A 20,814-nucleotide genomic window follows, 5' to 3' on the forward strand; every position below is an offset into this window, starting at 1 on the left:
CAGTTAGGAAGTTTTTCCTAATGTCCAACCTAAACCAAAGCTTTGAGTGAGGCTTGAACTCACAGCCCCAGGAGTACTCCCCCCCCCTCACCAGTTACACTACTGTAGGTATTTGTTAGAAAATGCCTCCTTGCCTTATTGGGATCCAGGAATCAAACCCGAGTCAACTCCTTAGAAAGCAGCTAGGCTCACTACTAAACCACCAATGCATCCATCTTTAGGCCCTGATCCTGCAAAGACTTATCTTTATGTACTGTGTCTATAATCCATGGAAAGCTTAAAAAAGAAATAGTGAGGTAGCTTGTGCCTTTTCTGATATATGTGACATGAGCTGAATTATTGTGTAAAACAAAGTCTCAAACTTACGCTTACTGTGGCCCAGCTTTTAATGGTCTACACAAGACAATCTCTTTCCTCCCCTTCACGCTCACAGCGACTTCCTCTTTCCACTGGCAATTTCCTGGTATCTTCCTGGTAACCACAGTAATTGCCTAGAGGGGAGAGTAGTCTGGGGAAGGGGCAGCCTTCTGTATTTTTAAATGTCATTTAACGCGCTTTCGCTGCGGGCAAGGGAAGCCAGCGACAGGCACCCAGGTCGCCCTGTGTGCCCCCACCAACAGTAGCTACTGTGAGTTACACCAGTGTGTCCTGGGCGGCTCATGGCCTTGAGGGCAATGGGGCGATGCCAGGGCTGAGGATGGGGTGCGGCTGCACTGAGCCGCGATGGCTCGGGGGGGGGGGGGAGGGGGATGCCTACCCCGTGAAGCTTTTGTGTTAGGCTGGTGAGACGCCAGCAGCCTCGGCCACTTGACCTCAAGATGGCGACTCTAGTAAGGGTCAATCAAGTGGTTACCGCTCCTGGTTGCCCCCAGCAAAGATGGCGCCGTACACCCCTTTTCTCCCTACGCCCTTCTAGACATCACCACTCTATGGTAAGACGCGCTTTGTGTCTCTGTGCGTATAGTGCGGACTTTCAATCAGAACTCCCAGGCTGCCTCTATGATCGGGCGGCGCGGTGCAGGCCGGGACGCTGGCGGAAGGGGCGGCTCACGTGACACCCAGCACAGCACGGCGGCGCGCCTGGTTCTGTGCGGTGTGTTCGCGGCCTAGAGGCCTCCAAGCCCGGCGGAGGCGGCGAGCGGGACAGGCCTTCCCCATCCCCGGCTGACGTGTGCGGGAGAGGCTGAGGCGGTGCCCCGGACGCGGCTCCTGCCCCTCAGGGAAGGAGGGTGAGTCCCGAGGGCAGGTGGGGAGAGAAGCCGCCATCGGCGCCCAGCCACCCGCCCGCGGAGGAGACGTAATCCCCGGCGGCGGGACGGGGAGAATTCCCCCCCCACCCGCTCCCCGTCCTGGGAGAACCCGCCCCCTCCACCGAGGACTACGAGGGGGCTGCCCAGCGCCGGGGGTGGGGGCGAGTCGCGCCCTGGGGTGTATATTGGTGCATCCCCTCCCCCTCCTCCTCCCCCTCCTCCAGCAAGCGGAGAGTCTCTGCCCTATGAGCGGAGGAGGCGGGGACGTCCCTTCGCTGAGGGGTGGGGGCCACCTGCCATACTCTAGCTTGGAAACGCGGAGCGTAGCCATCCCCCCATGGGGGGGGGGCACCTCTTCGTCCACACTGCCTACCCCTGTGTAGGTCCAGTGGTGAGTGAGTGGTGGTAGTTACATGTGTCAGTGAAGGCGACTTAGCGCCTACTTTGGCCAAAACCCATGGTGTTTAAGAACATACTAGCTGGCTGTGGATCCCACTAGGATTGAGCAAGACGAGCTATTTTGCTTTTAAACTGTATTCGTTCTGATCATGTCTACACTGGTAAAATGTATTGCAAGAGAACATTTTAACTAACATGATGTGAAATGTGATTTTTGAAATGTGAAATATGGACAAGGACAATTATATTCAAAAATATGTTAGTTGGTTGTGATTAACAAAACTTTCAACCTGATTCTAGGGAGTCAAGTGTTTTAAAAGTGTTGATAAGAATATTTTTAAACAACTCTCATTTCCCCAGATATGTCTACACAAGCTCTGAGAAAGAGATGGAAGCTTTCTCTGTTAGAGGGGAATAGTCTTCCCTTCCTTTTAGTTAAAAATGAGGAGTCTCTAACAACTTCCTCCACACATGCATGCTCTCTGTCTTCATCACTTTGTGAGGTGAAGATAAGCTGGGGTGGGCAAACTATGGCCCATAGGCCGCATCTGGCCTGTCAGGGCTACGGATCTGGCCCGTGGGATTGCCAGCCCCGTGGCTGCGCCGGAAGCTGCTGGCACTGCGGCCCCTGGGGGAGAGGGGGCAGAGGGCTCAATGCGCTGCCCTTGCCTGCAGACACTGCCCCCTGCAGCTCCCATTGGTTGGGAACGGGGAATTGTAGCCAATGGGAACTTTGGGGGAGGTACCCACAGGTGAGGGTAGTGTGTGGAGCCTACTGCTCCCCCCTTCCCCTAGGGGTCGCAGGGACGTGGTGCAGAAGAGGAGCAGCGCAGGGCCAGGGCAGGTATGGAGCCTACCTTAGCCCTGCTGTACGCTGCTGCCACCCAGAGCCCGCACCCCCTGCCCTGAGCCCCCTGCCCTGAGCCCCCTGCCGCACCCCAACCCCCTGCCTTGAGCCCCCTCCTGCACTGCACACCTCATCCTGCACCCCTACCCTGAGCCGCCAGTCCCCTGACCCAGCCTTACATTCATGGCCCTGCGTGCAATTTCCCCATCCAGATGTGGCCCTTGGGCCAAAAAGTTTGCCCACCCCGAGATAAGCCACCACCACTAGTGTAGTGCAGTGCAATAAGTGTGGAAGTTTAGGTTCTAGGCCCAGTCAGGCCTTGAGAGAGAGAAGCCCAAATCATAGTCTTTTGCACTTTTTATGGGGCCAGACACCCCCGCAGTAGTTGCTTTGCAAACAGTTTTCTGGTTCTTCATGCTCCTCTCTAAAGATTTCCTGAGAAAGGAGGCTCATTGGATGCCGTAGCCCTGGCCACACACAGGAGATCTAATCATGTTGCTGAGGAATCCTCTTCCCATTCTCAGGATTGAGGTGCAGGCAGCCCCCGCATTGACAGTGGAGCTTTGTGTGGGCACAAGAAGTTACAGAATCAGGGGCTAAATAGTAAAGTGTGTTGCAGTGAGAGGCAGGGCATGCAGGGAAGAGTAATGGGAAGGATAATGGCTGTCTGCTATTTTGGTAGAGTGTGCTGCCTCTTGGGCAGCCTTTGCATGCATAGAAGGTAAAAATCCACACCCCTGAATTATGCAGCTGTATTGAGCGAAATCCCAGTGTGCCAAGAATACAATAACAGAACCTCAGAATGATGGCAAACTGGAGTTTTAGCTGTTTTCTACTTCAAAATAGCTTAAAATTCTATAATGAGGATTGTATTGACCTAATTTAGACCCTGATTCTGCATACATTGAACTCAATGGCAATACTGACCGGAACAATTTTCTTATTCAGTTGTTTCCTCTTCCAGAGGTCATCCTGTTCCGAAATTTTTTGGATATTTTTCTTGCAAACCTGTGCTGTTAAGTGAAATGAAAAATGTACAAAGTATTTGAGGACAACATATAAATGGGCATTTATTCATTCTTTGGTGTGGTACTACTTAGGAGGACTAGCCTTTGAAGACTCATGTACTGTCAGAATTGTCTAATGTTTTTCACCCTAGGAATTTTGCTTGTTTTAGAAAGTATTTAAAACACTGATGTGGTGAAAATACTACACATTTTTAACAAAATACAAGGTAACATAGTATTCAAATCACCAGCAGAATATTTGTAACATCCTTTTAATTTGAGCAATTCTGATTATGTAATTGACAAGCCTACCCAGCATAATTCTGCAACCAGCTGTATATAAAATTAGACTTTCAATAAAGCATTCCACTCCAGACAAAAAAACACTACTAAAATAAGTATTGGAATATATCTGCATGTGCACCAGATTTTGCTTAAGACTTGAACAAACCAAGCTTAAATTTCTAATCTAGACAAAGCTGTTTTGGGGATTGGTTAACCAAACAGTAATAGAAGAATTTTCCAAAAGTGAATTGCACCAACAGCATTCCCTTATTTCAGAAACTGTTTTCTTGTTTGCCTCATGTTTTGGCAAAAATATCTCCTTACTGTAGACTAAATATACAGACTTTGAAATGCAAAAGGACAGTATTGGAGGAATTTTGGAGGTGAGGTAAAATCAGAGTTAAAATGGAAATAGTCAGAAGAGCCTTGACCATAGCATCGCTACTATGATAACATAATATGTATCTTTACCTTCAAATATATATTTTAAAAAATTAAGCACTTATTCACACAGCTCGCAAGAGTTGAAGGTTCTGTAATTCCTGTGCTACAATTGATATTACTAACACCTTGTGTAGTGCAGCCTCAGTTTAACAGTGTTGTAATTAACTGTTGCATGAGGAATACAGACTTCTGAATGCTGTTTTTTATAGGTTTTTAAAACAACCTTTTAGTTACCTTTGGAAAGGAAATTACACATTTTGCTCAACCAGGTTTTGAAAAGACCAATATTAAAACAAATGGAAAATTATTCTGGGGGCTAATGCTAATAGGGTCCAAAGTTATTGTCATCAAGATGTTATTTCTGCAAGGAGGCTTAGTTGCCAATTTAATAAAAAATTAAAGATGTCCTTGATTGTTTTAATTACATTACTGATTCTAGTAATGAGAAATTCGTGATCTACTTACAGCCCTGTCTGTTCACCCACCATTATTAAAAATATATTCTATATATTTAAAGTTTAGAAGTACTCTGAGTAATTGAAATTTTAGTTTCTTTAGCCACAGAATGTGAACATGGCATCAGCAGTGCAAGCTTTCCACGCTTTCTTGCTAATATGCCGGAAGTGTGATGCAGTGGAAGTGCTTCATAATGAGACAGTAGTACAGACTCCATGTTTTTTCAGTATTTGGAATGACATCACTTGTGATGGTGACTTGTGTGTTTTAGATACCTATTCTCCAGGTGTTGAACTCTAATCACTGACACATTTTGTGTAGGCTCAGTTTCATTTAAAGTCCTACTATGTTAATGCATTAGTGAAAGCCATCTGTAACTTTGCGTAAGGTAATATAAAAACAAGAACTATAATATACACTTGTAAACTCTTCTCACTTGTGAAAATATATCTATATCATTTAAGTGATTACTTCACACATTTTCTTAACACTCTGGAGAAATCTGAAGTTTACCATATACCTATTGAGTGGACAGAGCTTGAAAAATTTATCAGATCTAGAAAGCTAACCCTACTAATTGTTGGCCAGTATGAAAGGGTAGCACCTAGTGAGCAGCTCCGTACCCCAGCTGCCAGGATGCCTACTAGGGTGTTCTCTCTGGACTGTGCTTGGATGCTCATACCTTTCTGTATTAGCCTTTGGTTTGTGGGTGACCAATAGGGTTGCCAATTGTCTAATCACACAAACCCAAATACCCCTTCCCCCATGCCCCGCCCCTTCCCTAAGGCCCCACCCCACTCACACCATCCCCCCCCTCCCTCCATCGCTTGCTCTCCCCAACCCTCACTCACTCTCACTGGGCTGGGGTAGGCAGTTAGAGTGGGGGGTGGGATCTGGGCTGGGGCTGAGGGGTTTGAAGTGTGGGAGGGGGCTCTGGACTGAGCCTGGGGCAGGGTGTGGGGTGCAGGAAGGAGTGCAGGGTGCAAGCTCTGGGAGGGCGTTTCGGTGAAGGATTGGGCTCCAGGCTGGGGTAGGGGGTGGATGCAGGAGGGGGTATGGAGTGCAGGCTCTGGCCCAGAGGCGCTTACCTTGGGTGGCTCCCGGTTGGTGGTGCAGCGGGGCTAAGGCACACTCCCTGCCTATCCTGGTCCTCTGCTACTCCCAGAAGTGGCTGGCATGTCTCTGCGTCCCCTGGGGGAAGCTGGGGGCTCTTCCTGTGCCCACAAGCACCACCCCCACAGCTCCCATTGGCTGCAGTTTCCTGCCAATGGGAGCTGCGGAGTTGGTGCTCGGGGCAGGGGCAGCGCGTGGAGAACTGCCCAGGAGCTGCAGGGATGTGCCAGCCACTTTTGGAAGCGGCGTGAAGCTAGGGCAGGCAGGGAGTCTGCTTTAGCCCCACTGCACCGCCAGACTTTCAGTGCCTAAAATCTCCCAGTTTGGCTTCAGTAGCTTCCGGGAGATAGGGCGTAATTCCAGGAGACTCCCGGCGAAACCAGGAGGGTTGGCAACCCTGGCAATTAGCTTGAACCACCAAGGCCCTTCTGACTGATGGAAGGGAGAAGGAGCACATGCCCTCTTCTCTCCCTTATCTATGAGTTTACTAATTGTCATTGGAGAAATCCTGCTAATCAATTCCTTCTTCTTTCTAGTTCCTGCCTCTCCCCCCCCACCCCCAAAACAAACAAACAAACCCAAAACAACCTCCTGGCTTCTACAAGGTGTCTCTCCCCTACCTTCCCTTCACAGAGAATAGCTTCAATATCTGTATCTACTGCTGCTCTTCAGAGCTCTCCTTAACAGACGGAGAATGAAACTGACATCTTTGTCAGTTTCACTCTTCCAAGAGAATTTTACACAGCAGCAGAAAAACATATCCTATTCCTTTTAACTTAATTTTGCTGTTGCATGTGAAAGCTATGGATAGCAGAGGTACTGAAGCTCTCTCTACTCACTCAGGACTATATCATTGAATTGATTCACATTAGTAAGATCTTTTCAAGGGCTAGAAACTTGTTCCTTTTTTAAACAAGTTTAAATTGGTGAATTTTTCAAGCTGTGTACATAGCAACACATTTTATTCACTGTAGGCCTAGACGTGAAAGGTTGTAAACCCTGTCTGTTCTGTACCAACTCTTTTTTTTATTCATCTTGAGGGCTAAAGGTTATTCCACTGAATGCTAGGTTTTGCTTTGATTTTGATCAAAAACAAACCTTAGCCTATATGGACATATGAGCCTCCAGCTCATTTGGAACAAGTCTGGGTCCAATAGTTCTTTCCTGCCATTCTTCCCCAAAACTGTCTTTATGTATCCACATTTGGAGGAGTCCCTTTGTTCAGATCTCTCCTTTCCTGGGACCCCGGGGAGTGATTGCTTGGCAGGGTGCATTTGACTTTTGGTTAGGAAAGTACACAACAGAAATACCTAGGTGGAGAAGGGAATCTCCTCGTTCTCCCACCCCAAAAGTTGTAGATGTTAGTATTTCAGCTACTTTAAACTGTCTTGTGTGTGGCAGTAGATTTTTGATTCTCAAAGCTTAATGGTGAAAGGGACAGCAAAAAGAGAGCCATAGAAAGGAGAGGCATGCTAAAAAATATTGAACAGTAGAAAAGTTTGTCTATTTTGTGTGATGTAAGTATAGCTTAGATCTCATAAATGTGAGAAGTCTTCTGTTTGCTACCTGGTTTACTCCTCCACCTCAGGCCTTGTATCAGATACATTTTACCTTTACTTTTGGTGGGAAGAGCTGGATGCCCTTGGGCCAGTTAAAGGGACATTGTCTCTACTTTAATCTTTTGTTAATTGGCTAACTTAAAAAAAAAAAAAGCTAAACTTGCATATTGCTCCATTTTAAATAGTAGGAACTGAACTTTAAAAAATAGCTGCTTTTTCTGCTCCTACTTAGAGGTATATTTGATGTGAGCTCAGGAGTAACACCACCAAATATGCTTGGACTCACTGCCCCTGGTGTACATGCCTGCTTATTTCCATAGTTCTCCCAGACTCTGAAAATAATCTTGGTTCTGAATTCTAAAATCACATGTAACTCCTTCCTCTAGACTCCGAGGTCTCTCTTTATCTGTTATCATGGTAGGATAGTGGTATTAGCTTTTAGTGCTGACATCACAGCACTACCATGTTTCCTGCTTGCTCCAATGTATGGAAGGTATAGTACTCCTAGGCCCAGTGGCTCTCGTTTCTTGCTCCTCCCTGCTCCAGCACGAGTGGGGTATAGATAATGTTTTTGTTCCTCATCTGTCTAGCTCTTGCACCATCCACATGCAGACCTATTTCCTGCTCATTCTGGCTCCTGCACTTGGGGTGCACCTTCCCTCCCCAAATTATCGCTCTCTAACCAGCTCTTGCTAAATGAAACCCATTTTTAAAACTGGACAAAAAACACCTCCAGCAGGGATTGGAACCCTGTTGATTCAGGGATAGTGGCTGAGTCTGGCATTCTGACTTAGTGGTACCCCATTTACTTAAGAATATAAGCTCACGGTAGGATATCTGCATGGTAATAGTTACCGATGCATTAATGTATGAGACTGTATGTGCATGTTATCTGCTCGAGTAAGGCTGATGAGCATATGGGTTTTTTTGGTTTGTTTTTTTTTTAACACCAGTTTCGTCTGTAAAGACCAGATATTTGAATAACAAGCTAGATTACTTTTTAGATAGTTGTGAATATAATTGCTATGATGGTGCTGAAACTAAGAGTATATGCCTCCCTTCTGTTCTGGTAGGAGCTGTGTGCACTTTTCAAATTGTAAATGGTCTCTTGTAAGTGTATATATAGATAGTGAGTGCATTTTAGAATGTTCTTTATTATGGGTAGGTAGCATGCTGACTCTTCAGCTCATCAGCTACCAGCCAAGTTGAACCAACAGACATGGGAACTGGCAAGTTAAAAATAGACTGGAGAACCCTCTGCATGCTTATCAACTCTGTGTTTGAAGTTAGAAATTTTCCTTGTGTTTGTCCCATTAATAGATATTGCTTTTAGCTAATTCTGACCCTTGGTAACTTGATTCACAAACATCTAATACATTACTACTTCATCTGTGCAGGAGAGCTAGTTGGCGTATTGCAAAACTTTATTCTGAATTTATTTCTGATTTTAGATATTGGAAAAGTATCTCCTGTGGGCATATTGTATTTTCTCTGAGCTCGTTATCTACGAACAGTTCTTTGTGAAATGTTTAGCATAAAGAATTAGCTTAATCTCTTGCATCAGTCCATCCTAAAAGGCAAGACTTTCATGTTTAATAATAGCACTATTAGAAAATAAGTCTTCCACTACTGCTTTGTTATTGCTTAATTGGGGAAAGGAAACATGAACTAAAGTTTGCATTTCAACAGGCAGTCCCTAGAAGGACGAAAATCAGAGTTAGTATGGTGATTGTCAGTTCACTCCACTTTGAATAGATGTTTTGAGGCTATCTTTTTTTTCTCCCCCCCCCCCACCCCAGATTGCTGCTGCAAGAATGTCTTTTCCACCTCACTTGAATCGCCCTCCTATGGGAATCCCAACACTTCCACCTGGGATTCCACCTCCACAATTTCCTGGTTTTCCTCCACCTGTACCTCCTGGTAAGTGATGTTAGCAAGTAGAACTACTACGGAACTAAGTAATTTTTCCTGTACTAAATTTTAAACATTTTGTATTCACTCTTGCACTTACGCAATTGCATACATGTATTTTAAGGTTGAAGACCCTATTTATCCATAGAGATGTACAATATGAGTAAGCTTCCCGCTGGTATGCCCAATGTTTCTCTGAACAGAAATTAAAGCTTCTAGAGTGAGAATAGCTCAGTTTCTGTGTCTAATTATTCCTCATCCTCTCCATTGAGATTGGCTCCTAACGTCATTTGTTTGTGGTGATGGGTTTTATGACACCTACCTATTTGGCAATGGACTGCAGCTTTCAACATTTTTCAAATAGGCTACTGTAACAGCCTTTGGGGATGGTAACCCAAACACCATGGAAGGTACTTGGATACCCTGGGAATGTGTGCTAGGAAAATATAGCAGCAACTTTTGGTAGCTGCTAGCCTGTTTTCAATTTGAACCCATAGGTGAAGGGCTACAGAGTCCATTAGCAGTCCCTTGGCCATGGTTTCATTTGCACACTGAGGACCCTTCCTTGTTGTTTATATTACAGTACAGGCAGTCCTCAAACTTACGACACAATTGGTTCCTGAAAATTGCGTTGTAAGTCGAAACGCCATAACTCAGAACCACAATACACTCCATTGCAGGACCAAGCGTCTTAAAGTCAAAACCAATTGTCGTAAATCGAATCAGGGTGTCAATTCAGAAATGTCGTAAGTGCCGTTTGTTGTAAGTTAAACGTCGTAAAGTCGAGGACTGCCTGTAATACTAAGAGGCCCCAGTCAAGATGGGGCTCTTTTATGCTAAGCACTGTGTGAAGACATGGCTTATAGTTTAAGGAGTTTACAATCTAGTCCAATTTACAAATACAGGTTTTATTTTAATTCTTGTTATCAAATCTAAATATTTCCTATCAAGGTTGGCAACTTTTGGGACCATGAGATCCCCTAACATAGAAGAAGTTGTTGTTCTCTGTATTGAAGCTTGGGAGCTCTAAGTTTATTTCTGTCTCTAACTTTCTAAGCAAGCAAAATGTTCTGGAGGCATGGGGAGTGTTCTGAGATTTCATAAGGAACAAGGTGGATCCCTGGGATTGAAGATATTACTTGCTGCACATTTTGGTTTGGAATAACTTTCTAAGAACATATATAATTGCCTAAAATAAAACAGAACTCTGTGGACCATGTTTCTCCTCCAAGAGATACAACTTAAATATCCTGTTCTGTATTTTAACAGGATGTCAGCAGGCCATACGGATAACTATCCCAATACTGCTTCATATGGGAATGTATGTGCCCTTTCTGGCATTGTTACATGGTGAAGACACACCTATTAGTACCTCATGATGCCTAATTTTTAGACCTGTTTTTTGTTGGGGGGGGGGGAGAGGAGGAGGACTTGCTTTGACTGGACTCTCATAAGCACGTTTAATGCAAAAAGCAAGTTAAAATCCTCTGCTAAACCTGTCTGTTGTAACATTAAAATTTCTCTCTCATTCCTTTTCTTCTGATTTTTCTATTGTTGTTTCCTTATACATATTGTACTTCCCGGTCCCCCTTCTTCCATTTTCAAATCTCTCCCTCTGTTTCCATTCTACTCCCCTTCCAGTGTCTCTTCTTCCTCTGCTCCTAGTGCTTAATCATTGGGCTGTCATTCTAGTTTCTCTTATATTGATCGCTCATTCTTTCTTTGCATTCCCAGTGCACAGGCTAGTCTCAGTCTAGAGACAGAAGCTTTACTTTTTCAGGCTAACAGCACATTCTTCTTTCTGCACTGTAGCTGGGAGCAGGGAGTAGTTGGAGGCTAGTGGAGCAGGAGAGAAGGGTGAGAGCAGCTGTTGTATTATGTTGCAGTTAAGTAAACTGCTGCAAAATGCTGCACAGCATATGGGCTACAGAAAATACCTTGCTGACCCTGTGTGTGGCTGTATGGGTTATCCACTGGTGTCTTGTAGAGTAAAATATTTTCAGAAGCCATGTGACTGAACTACTGCATATATGGCTATAAATGTTAACACAGTTTTGTCCTAGTGGGTAATTCTGGAATGGTTTGTAGAATATAAAAACATTCATCTCCTCTCCCCCACCACACACAAGCCCACCAATCTCTTCTTGCATTACGTTATTTAAAACTTAAATAGAAGTTTTTGAGATCAACAGGCTATTATCTTTTTTCTGCTAAAGCTGCACTTCTTTGATTAAATAGACATGTTCTGCCACTGAAAACTTTGTAGTGAAATTTAAAACTGTAACCCTGTTTGCCATTACTATGTCCTGAGTGTGTATACATGTTTCCGTGCTATTGCAAGACTTTATAAAGCCTATATTTTTTTGTAGTATTACCTGAGTACCATCTCTCTTCTTTCCCAATGGCATTTTAAAGAATCTATTCTAAAGTGTTTGGTGTATATGCTTGATACATGTAAGTTTCTGTTATTTGAAGGTTTCCTTATTACCACGTAAGAGGAAGAAGAACTTTCCTCTTGCAAAGTCTGACCTTATACAAAACAAATTAACTGTTTCAGTACTAGGAATCCATATGGGGTATAAACAGGAAGAGAGAAGGATTTTGAAAATATCAGTCTTTCTTGCAACTGGAAAGCATGATCTGCATCGCTAATGTACTAGTCTGTGGGGATAACACCTATTTCCCTAAAGAGGGGGCACTGGTTTCTCACTTCTCTACTCTTCTGTGACTAATACTACAGGCAAATAGTGACACTTGTAGTTAAGATTGCCATATACTTTTCTGTACAAGACCTTGTTTTCAGTTGTTTTGCCAGACTTTAACTGTTTGGGCTGAAATTTCCTATGCCGAGTGTCTACCTCTGGGTGAATTTTTTTTTTTTTTGGAGAGTTTCAGCTAAAACAGTTTGGTGGTTTCTGGAAACAAGATTGGGGGGAAAAGGTTATTTTGTGCATTTAAAAAAAATCTTACAACTGATTCAATGACAAGCGCTAGCACCTTCGTACTTTACAATGGGACACGGGGTGAAATTTTGGCAAGGGGGTGTGTGTGTCTCGTCATGGTGTCAGGAATGTGAATTTTTGCTCTACCTATGAAAATTCACCTAAATATGACCAAGTTATAAGCATCTGAAAAATTACAGTTTCTGTATGCTCAGTATAGATTTCTTAGTTTAGCAGCTAAATTGTCTTGATTATCAGCGTTGGGTATACTCCATACACAGACAACTCCTTTGAGTTGACCAGACTGCTACTCCTGAGGGAATTCTGTGCAAGTGCAGAATTAATGTCCCCTGCAGATTTTACTCTTTCCTTGAAGAATAATTGATGCATGCGCCCATCCTGGGCAGCAGTTCCAAGTAGGCACGTCTGGTTTGGGCATGGGGAGCAGCCTGGGGAGATACAAATTGCCATCTCTTCCCCTGTATGTGCTGCTCCAGTGGCTGGGTCAGACCCATCCCTAGGAACCTCCCCCAGCTGCAGGAAGCTCAGCACTCCCACTTCCTGTCCCCATCGCTCCCCAGCTGTGGAGGGAGGGTTCACTGTGTGGGGAGCTGCCCCCTATACACCCAGACCCCCTGCCAAGCCCCACCCTCCCTGCACCTGGATCACTCCGCTAATCCCCTTGCACCCAGACCCCCACCCCACTGAGCCCCAATGAGCTGCACCTGGACCCCCACTCCCCCAGTACCTAGGCTTCCCCTTCTATTGCTGAGCCCCAGCACCTTCACCTGGATCCCCACCTGCAGAGTCCCATTCCCACTGCACTCAGCACCCCCCAGCAAGCCTCATGCATTGAAATCCTCCAGACCCCCAACCAACCTGCTGGCATCCAGATTGCCCCACACACAACCCTATCACCACACAGCTGGATTGGGCTGAGCCTGCTTGCCCCACACCTGGATTGGGTAGCAGGGCTGGGGGTGCGTGCAAGATTCTGTTCCTCTTGCTCGCTATTGCAGAGTGCCTGGAGCTGGGGAGAGAAAAGGCCTTAGGGTGGAGCAGGCCCGACTCTTGTGCTGTGTCAGGGTCAGGTCTGTGTCTAGGGGAGGAGGAGGCTTCAGGGTGATCCTCCACCTCCGTGCAGCCAGTGGCCTGCGCTCCCCACTGCCGTCCTGAATCTTCCACTTCCATTGCCCTTCTAACTTATTATCTTCAACAATTTCAGTTCTAGACCAGTGACTGTACATACCAGTGACTGTACGTGACTTGCTGAATACTACTTAGCCATGCCATTCACGAAGGCCCCAATCTGGCAAAACACTAGTTTAATTGGGGAAACTCAGGTGCTGAACTTTATGCACATATTTAAGTGCTGTGCCAAATCACGGTCTAACTTTACTCCTAAGGATGTACTGCCCTTTTGATATGTTTACACAGCAAAGAAAAACCTGTGGCTGAATTGGCTGGCGCAAGCAGGGCTTGCAGAGCTTTGGTTGTGGGGCTATTTCATCACTGTGTAGACTTCCAGACTGGGGCTGGAACCAGGCTCTAGGACCCTGCAGGGTTGAAGGGTCCCAAAGCTCAGCTCCAGCCTGGGCCTGGAAGTCTGCACAGTATTGAAACAGCCCCACAGCCTGAACCCCATATGCCAGAGTCAGCTGGCACCGACCAGCCGTGTGTGTGTGGTTTGTTTGTTAGTTTTTTGCTATGTAGACGTACCCTTAAAGTCTTCTGTGCTTGATATACATGGAAATATTAGTATTACCATTCACTTTGTGACACCATATAGATGTGCTAATATGCCTAGTATGGAATCTTTGTCAAAACTCTTTCTGAATCTTTTTTGTTGTCTGTATTGTTGCGGACGTACTTACTGAGAGAGATTCTAAAATAAATTACCAAAATAAATGAAAGTGGTGTGATTATATTGTTTTTAACAAATAAAATATGCAGAATTTTAAAATATTGTGCACATAATTTTTAATTCTGGGGGCACAGAATTTCCCCAGGAGTAGACTGTGCATGGTCCATCCCAGGGCTTCAAATGTTGAGAGAGACTTTTCATGCAATTGGTCTTTGTGGCTGCAGGGGGCAATTGTGGTGCCAGGCACTATATCTGAGAGCGAGCAGACTTTCTCTCTTGTCCTCTCTGTGCTCCCTCTGCTGATGCCCAGGCAGTTTGGAGGAGGAAGCAGCCTGACCTGAATGGGAGTGGGTGTGGGGGAGGAGATGCAGGGCAGTTGGGGGGGGAGGTTAGGAGCAGGATTTGGTGGGGGGTGGGGAGGATTTGAGGGTGAGGGGCATGGAATGTGGGTGGAGGAAAATAGCAGCAGATGAGGAAATGGAGCAGGAACTGGGAAGGGAAGAAAGGGACAGGAGCAGGGGGGTACAAAAATGCAAACAGGAAGAAGAGAAAGATATGAGGACAAGAGGAGGAGGGGAGTGTATCTGGGAAATGAGTGAGTGGGTAGGATGGGCAGAACTTGGATCTGTAACCACTAGAGAACAGTCCCCTACAGAACCTGAATTCTGAATCCTTTGTTCTGGAGTCTTAATACTTCTTTGCTGTCTAGCGATTAGCACTCACTGGCCAAGTGTCTCCATCCTTCTTCTCTGTGGACCTGCCATTGGAGATAACAACCTTTTGCTTACAGTTACTCCATTAGGTCAGGTAATAGTGGGGTGCTGCGGGTTTAAAGTTCCCAGTGACCCATTTTTGGGGTGGCGAGGAAGGAGGAGAGAAGCATCCATATAGTTTCACCTGATTAACTGGTTTTTGTGTTTTTCAGTTTTTGTTTTTAAAAAACTGAAGGTTTCTTATGTAATGTACTACGTTAAAAGAACATCAAGGTTGCAAACTCAAGCTCTCACAAATTAGGAAATGCCTGAATTAAAGTTGCCCATGCAACCCTAATTTGGCCCTCTTGTACATATGCATTATGATACTGTCTTTAATTATATGACCACATACTCCCTCCCTCTCCCCCCCCCGGACCCCCTGCCTGGAGAATGAGGCTGTTGTCTATAAGGCCTCGTTTGTTGGAGAGGTTGGAAAGTGTAGTGAATGAGCCAGGGAACTTCATGAAGAGAGAGAATGGTCTTGTGGTTCAGGGGTATTGTGAACATAAATTCATTAATGTTTTTAAAGAACTAAGATATGACAAAGAATATCAGAGATGACCAGGAGGAAATAAATTCTGTTTTCAGTGCAAGATTTGGATGTTGTGCAGTATACATGTTGTTCCATGGTATGATCTGAATAAACAGAAACAATAGGAAAATGTTGACTGGCTATCCATACAGTGAGCACAGTCCATTCTATGCATTGTGAACTTCATATTTGCTCTGAATTTGTTCTCTGATTTGCAGGCATGTCTGCACAGTAGCATATCAGTGTTACTTGCTACTTTTTCCTTGCATACGATGATACGTGATTGGCTCAGGTGTATTCTGTTTTTGTTATTCTAGAGTGTTTGTGGGTAACATTGATATATTCTCTCTGTCTCCCTCAGGGACCCCCATGATTCCTGTACCAATGGGCATTATGGCTCCTGCTCCAACGGTAAGTAGTACTGGGAGTAGAGGCAAAGTAATGTGCACAAAACATGCTTTATTGATTGAAACTACTCTGTGTAATTTGCCCCCAATTCATTAACATTCACAACCATGAAAGGAAAAGCTTGGTGTTAAATGTTAGACTCATATATTAAACTCTGACTTGGGCAAGGTTTTAAAAGGACATATCTGGAATTGCTAACTGCAAGAAATTGAAACAGCTATTGTTTGAAAATAGAAAGTTCAACTTTTATTTATATCTCAAATGAAATAATTTAGAGATGGCCTCATGATAATACTCTGCACTGCCGTGCAAAACACCAGGGTTGGCTGGCTCGTCTCTTGCTTACCAGATCAATAGGCCTGCTGGGTGCCATGAGGTATTCCGTAGCCCATATAGAAGCAGTGTTGGGGGATGCACTCACCAAAACTGACCAGAAGAGTCAGTGCTGACAAGCTACTGAGGAAGTTCTGACAAGTCCTTTTTGGCTACAATGCTGTGGGAGGGGAAAGATGCTCAGGACTTAGGGAAACCTTGAGGGAAAAACAGCTTTTAGTGGTTTTATCTATACACATGGATCCCTACTGGCAGGTAGAGTTGTTTTCTGACTATAAAATCTGGGTTCATTCTAGGTATTAAAGCCATTTCCTAGCTGTTTTTCCATCTAAACTAATGGGACTGCTGTTTCTAAAATCTTGCAAAAGTGGAATCTACTGAAGAAATCAGTCCAAAACCTAATGTCTCTAAGAGGAATATACTCATGCTAAATTATGTATTTTATAGCAGTAAGATGCTAGAACAAATGCATTATTCAGTATCCTGGAAGAAATAAGGTTCTGCCCCTGGCCTTAAAGAATTGATGAGGAGGAAATGAGCACATGTACACAATGAATTTTCTTTTTTTAAACCCCTCTTTATAACATGACTGGAAGATGTGCACACACATGAATGCCCCATACCTAACTACATATTCTCCAGTTCCAAAACCATTTCTTCTTCACATTCAAGAAAAGAGGCTATCGTAGAGGAGGGGTGTGGATTGATAAAGTAAAACATTGGTTTCTGTGTAAAATCTGGAAGTATTAGAACATGGTACTTGATGCTATGAGTGTGTTTTTGAGCCAGAATTAATCTTCTATTTACAGTTATAACTGTTAAGAATCGGTTTCTCATAAGATATTAAGGTGTACCAATATATCAAAGGATGGCAGGCTCATTGTTCATTTTTGGAGCAGGTACTGAGCTAAAGATGACTCATAACATCTTATCCAAAAGTGATTTATTTGCACAAATGTACCTCTTTCTGCCTTGCATTTCCAGCAATGATTTTAAAATAACAATTTCATACTTTTGAATCTAATAGGCAATATCTGTTATATTCTGTGTAGAATCTTAAAACTACTGTCCTGCTGTATTGGCTTGCAATTACCATGCTATGCTGGAAACTTAGTAGTGAAACACCTTTTATATCTCCAACTCTTCCTTGTTTTAAGACTCTAAACCATTTTCTGGTAGGTTATAAAATAGATACAGACATCTTGTTTTTCCTCCATAGGTCTTAGTTCCTACCACAGTGTCCATGGTTGGAAAGCACTTGGGAGCCAGAAAAGAGCACCCGGGCCTAAAGAATAAAGAAAATGATGAAAACAGCGGTCCCACTACCACTGTCTTTGTGGGCAACATTTCTGAGAAGGCATCAGATATGCTTATAAGACAGCTCCTAGCTGTAAGTGTAGTGATTGGTTTGTTAGACTTCGTCCTTAGCTGGTGTGTAATGTAAATATTCTGTCATCACTGTAAACGTGGTGGGATTAATTCACAAGCGGTGAAGTTGTAATGGTGCAGTAATGACATGTTCATTAGACTTGTGTTTAAAGCAAACAATCAGTTTGACCAGAATCGCTTTCTTTTAGCTAGTTCCAAATAGGAATACAGAAGAGTTTTAGCAAAATTAACCCTTACTGTTTTGATTCTTTCTCAGAATGGTACATTTGCTTATGTATTGTGTGAGCAACCGTTAAATTTATTAAATGATAACATTCTTTTCTTAATTTTGTCTTCAAGAAGTGTGGCTTGGTTTTGAGTTGGAAGAGAGTGCAAGGAGCATCTGGAAAACTTCAAGGTAAGTGTTGCTTTTTAGCATCCTGTTCAGATTGATTGATTTTATTTTGATTATCAGGCAGCTTTTAAAGTATATACTGACAAATTAATATAACTCTAATATTTTGCATTTAAATTGAGTTGCTTATGACAATTTCTCCTGTTAAATCTTTACAAAAAAGGAACAAGGTCAAAATCTTAAATTTTGTAATTCTTTCAGAATAATGCAATGAAATGTTTTTGTAAATTTGCAGAGTAAATATTTTCCCTTTTATGATGCATATTTCTGAAATATTTTTAAAAAGTTTGAGAACCTATTAGTTCTAAGTTCCCAATATGTAACTTACTTAATGATCTGTAAGGGAAAAGCTGTTAAATATTTACCTGAAGACATGGTTTTTTTGCTTTTTCATCTTGATCATCTACCTCCAGCTTTCGGGTTTTGTGAGTACAAAGAACCAGAATCTACTCTACGAGCACTGAGACTACTACACGACCTCCAGATTGGAGAGAAGAAGCTGCTAGTTAAAGTAGATGCCAAGACAAAAGCTCAGCTAGATGAATGGAAAGCAAAGAAAAGGGCTTCCAATGGGGTAGGTATGCGACGTGTGACCTGCACTATGTAATGAGGGGCGGAACAGGGTTATCTAGTAGTTAAATAGGTCTGGAAGCCAGGGCTCTTAGTTTCTATTCCCGTCTCGGCTCTTAACTCACTCCATGACTTTGGCTAGACTGTGGCTCCTAAATCCCATTTGAAAGTTTGTGGGACTTGGGAGCCTAATTTACTTAAGCATTTTTGAGAATTTTACCCTTAGGGCTTGTCTGCACATAAATTTGCATATTTAACCAATGCAAACAACTGTTTGTCAGTTTAGCTTGCCTTTGTACATTTACAAATTTACATTTACAATTATAAGCTAGGCTTAAATTGATTTAAGGGTGTCTCCATGCAAAGTTGCACTAAATTTGTTCAAAATCACAGCTTTAAATTGATGCGTCACTGTATCTCAGCCAGGCCTGAAACTGATTCTCAGTTTATATCCATTCTAAAGAGGAGTAATACATATTATACTGTACCTTACCTGTTCTGAAACTTAATGTTTAATTAAAGATTTGAATGTTGTTTAAAAAGTGACCTATAGAAATGTTTGTTACAAAATTTATGAGCCGACTGAGGGAGCTGAATTAAGTTTCTCTTACAGCTGAATTAAGTTTCTCTTCACAATTGTTTAAAACTCATGCAAGACCAAGAAGTAGATTTATTTCTGTGCTGTTATAAGGCTGTGAACAGATCACAAGCAGATGTAACATTAAGCATGTGGGGTATTTCCCCCCCCCCCATCTTTGACTTGACGGAACACCTGTTGGGGATCAAACCAGGGTCACTGTCCATCTAACTCATTCTGAATTTTCTAGTTTAATTATTTAATTGTCTTTCTGGGGTAGTTTGGTGTGCTGCATTTACTGGGCCAATTCATCACTGGTGTAACTTGCTTGAAACTAGTAGTTATACCAAAGATTAATGCAGCCCATTTTTTGCTAATGCTTCTCTTTAGCAAGGGTAATACAGCGTGTTCATTCATTTAAAATACCTGCACTTTTTCTCTAATTGCCCCAAGCAAAGGCATGTACCAATGGATGCTCGCTCCTTGAAGCAACAACTGTTCATAGTTCTAGCTGGCCAAAGTAGATTTTTCAGTTTCATTTTATAGATAATGAACACAAAAAGGTTGGTAAACTTTTGCAGTCAGCGTTTTGTAGTAGCTCAGAAAGCTACACAGAATATGCAGGAAATATGAATACTTTTTGTCCAGTCAGACCCACAGCATAAATATGACCTCAGGTTTTTAACATAATTTGACTGTCTGTCTAGCATATGGGGGTCACAAGACTATTGCTCAGAACAACAAAGTGCTAACCATGTGAAATCCATATGGCACAAGTACTCTAGTTGCTAACCTAGATTAAGGGAGGAAAGTTTGACTCGAGCACTCACTCCTGTCAAAGCTTTCCTTTTCCCCTCTGGCAGCAGCTGTAATTTCTATGCTTTACGGCTGGGATTGTAAGTAACCTTAAGACTGTAGTGCAGCTGTAGGACATGAACAGGAAGGATTGTGCTTTCTGTGAATTTTTGTGGGGTTTTTTGTGTAGGAAGGCAGAGATGGTCAGTTGTGACATTGTGAAGCTTTCTGATGAAAATAAATTTAATCACTAATATATAGTGAAAATTCCTAATTCTTTTTAGGATATATTCTTTTAGTAACCTGTTGATTGCCATGTAGAAAAGCTCTGCACCCTGATTTCATATAGTTTTGACTGGCATCTTTCTAATGATCTAGACAAATTAGACCCTGGTATGTTCTCATTATTGGTGGTTGAAGGAAATGTGAATTGCTGAGGAATATTGATGTAAGAAGTTATGAAATACAACCTCCACTGAAACACGAGTATGAGTTATTGTAAATGCATTACAAGTTTATCAAAGTGCTTGCAGTTCTTTTTATTAACCCCTTCATGTCTTCCATGGCATGCAAGGGCCACTGTCAGATCAGAAAGTTGCAGTGCTCTTCTCAGAACTCATTTTCTTGATTTTTTTTTTGTATTAATGTACATTGCAACACTTAATTTCTAATATGAGGGAGATAAACCAATCAACACTTTAATCTAATTAGCTCCTCTTCATGATCACCTCTTCTCCCTGGACCTCTTCAGCTCCATTCCCTGTCACTGCTTTCTAGCTCTTCTCAGTCTACTCCTCCTTGACCTGGCAGCCCCTTCAGCTCCAAGTGAACCCTTCTTCCCCCCTCATTCTTAGCTGCTGCTCCATCAGACCCTTCCCTCCCTCCCGCTATCCCTCTTTTACCCACCACCTATCGCTTGATGGGACACCCAGCTGGATTCTCAGGTGAGATTCCATTTTTTTACAAAATGGGGGAGAGGGGCCA

At 43.3% G+C, this 20,814-nt stretch overlaps 1 protein-coding gene across 3 annotated transcripts in view; it reads left to right on the forward strand.

Annotated features, from left to right (window-relative positions):
• The first annotated feature begins 1,028 nt into the window (after positions 1-1,028).
• Positions 1,029-20,814, forward strand: part of RBM25 (RNA binding motif protein 25) — a 40,421-nt gene continuing 20,635 nt past the window's right edge. For all 3 annotated transcript variants that reach the window (XM_073348530.2, XM_073348531.2, XM_073348532.2), the window contains exons 1-6: positions 1,029-1,229; positions 9,160-9,280; positions 15,726-15,775; positions 17,325-17,495; positions 17,834-17,891; positions 18,302-18,462. In XM_073348530.2, the coding sequence (XP_073204631.1) occupies positions 9,175-9,280; positions 15,726-15,775; positions 17,325-17,495; positions 17,834-17,891; positions 18,302-18,462 (546 nt within the window). In that variant the 5' untranslated portion in view covers positions 1,029-1,229; positions 9,160-9,174. The remainder of the gene's footprint in view (positions 1,230-9,159; positions 9,281-15,725; positions 15,776-17,324; positions 17,496-17,833; positions 17,892-18,301; positions 18,463-20,814) is intronic.

This window comes from Lepidochelys kempii, chromosome 6 (genome assembly GCF_965140285.1).
Source record: "Lepidochelys kempii isolate rLepKem1 chromosome 6, rLepKem1.hap1, whole genome shotgun sequence".
NCBI lineage: Eukaryota > Metazoa > Chordata > Testudines > Cheloniidae > Lepidochelys > Lepidochelys kempii.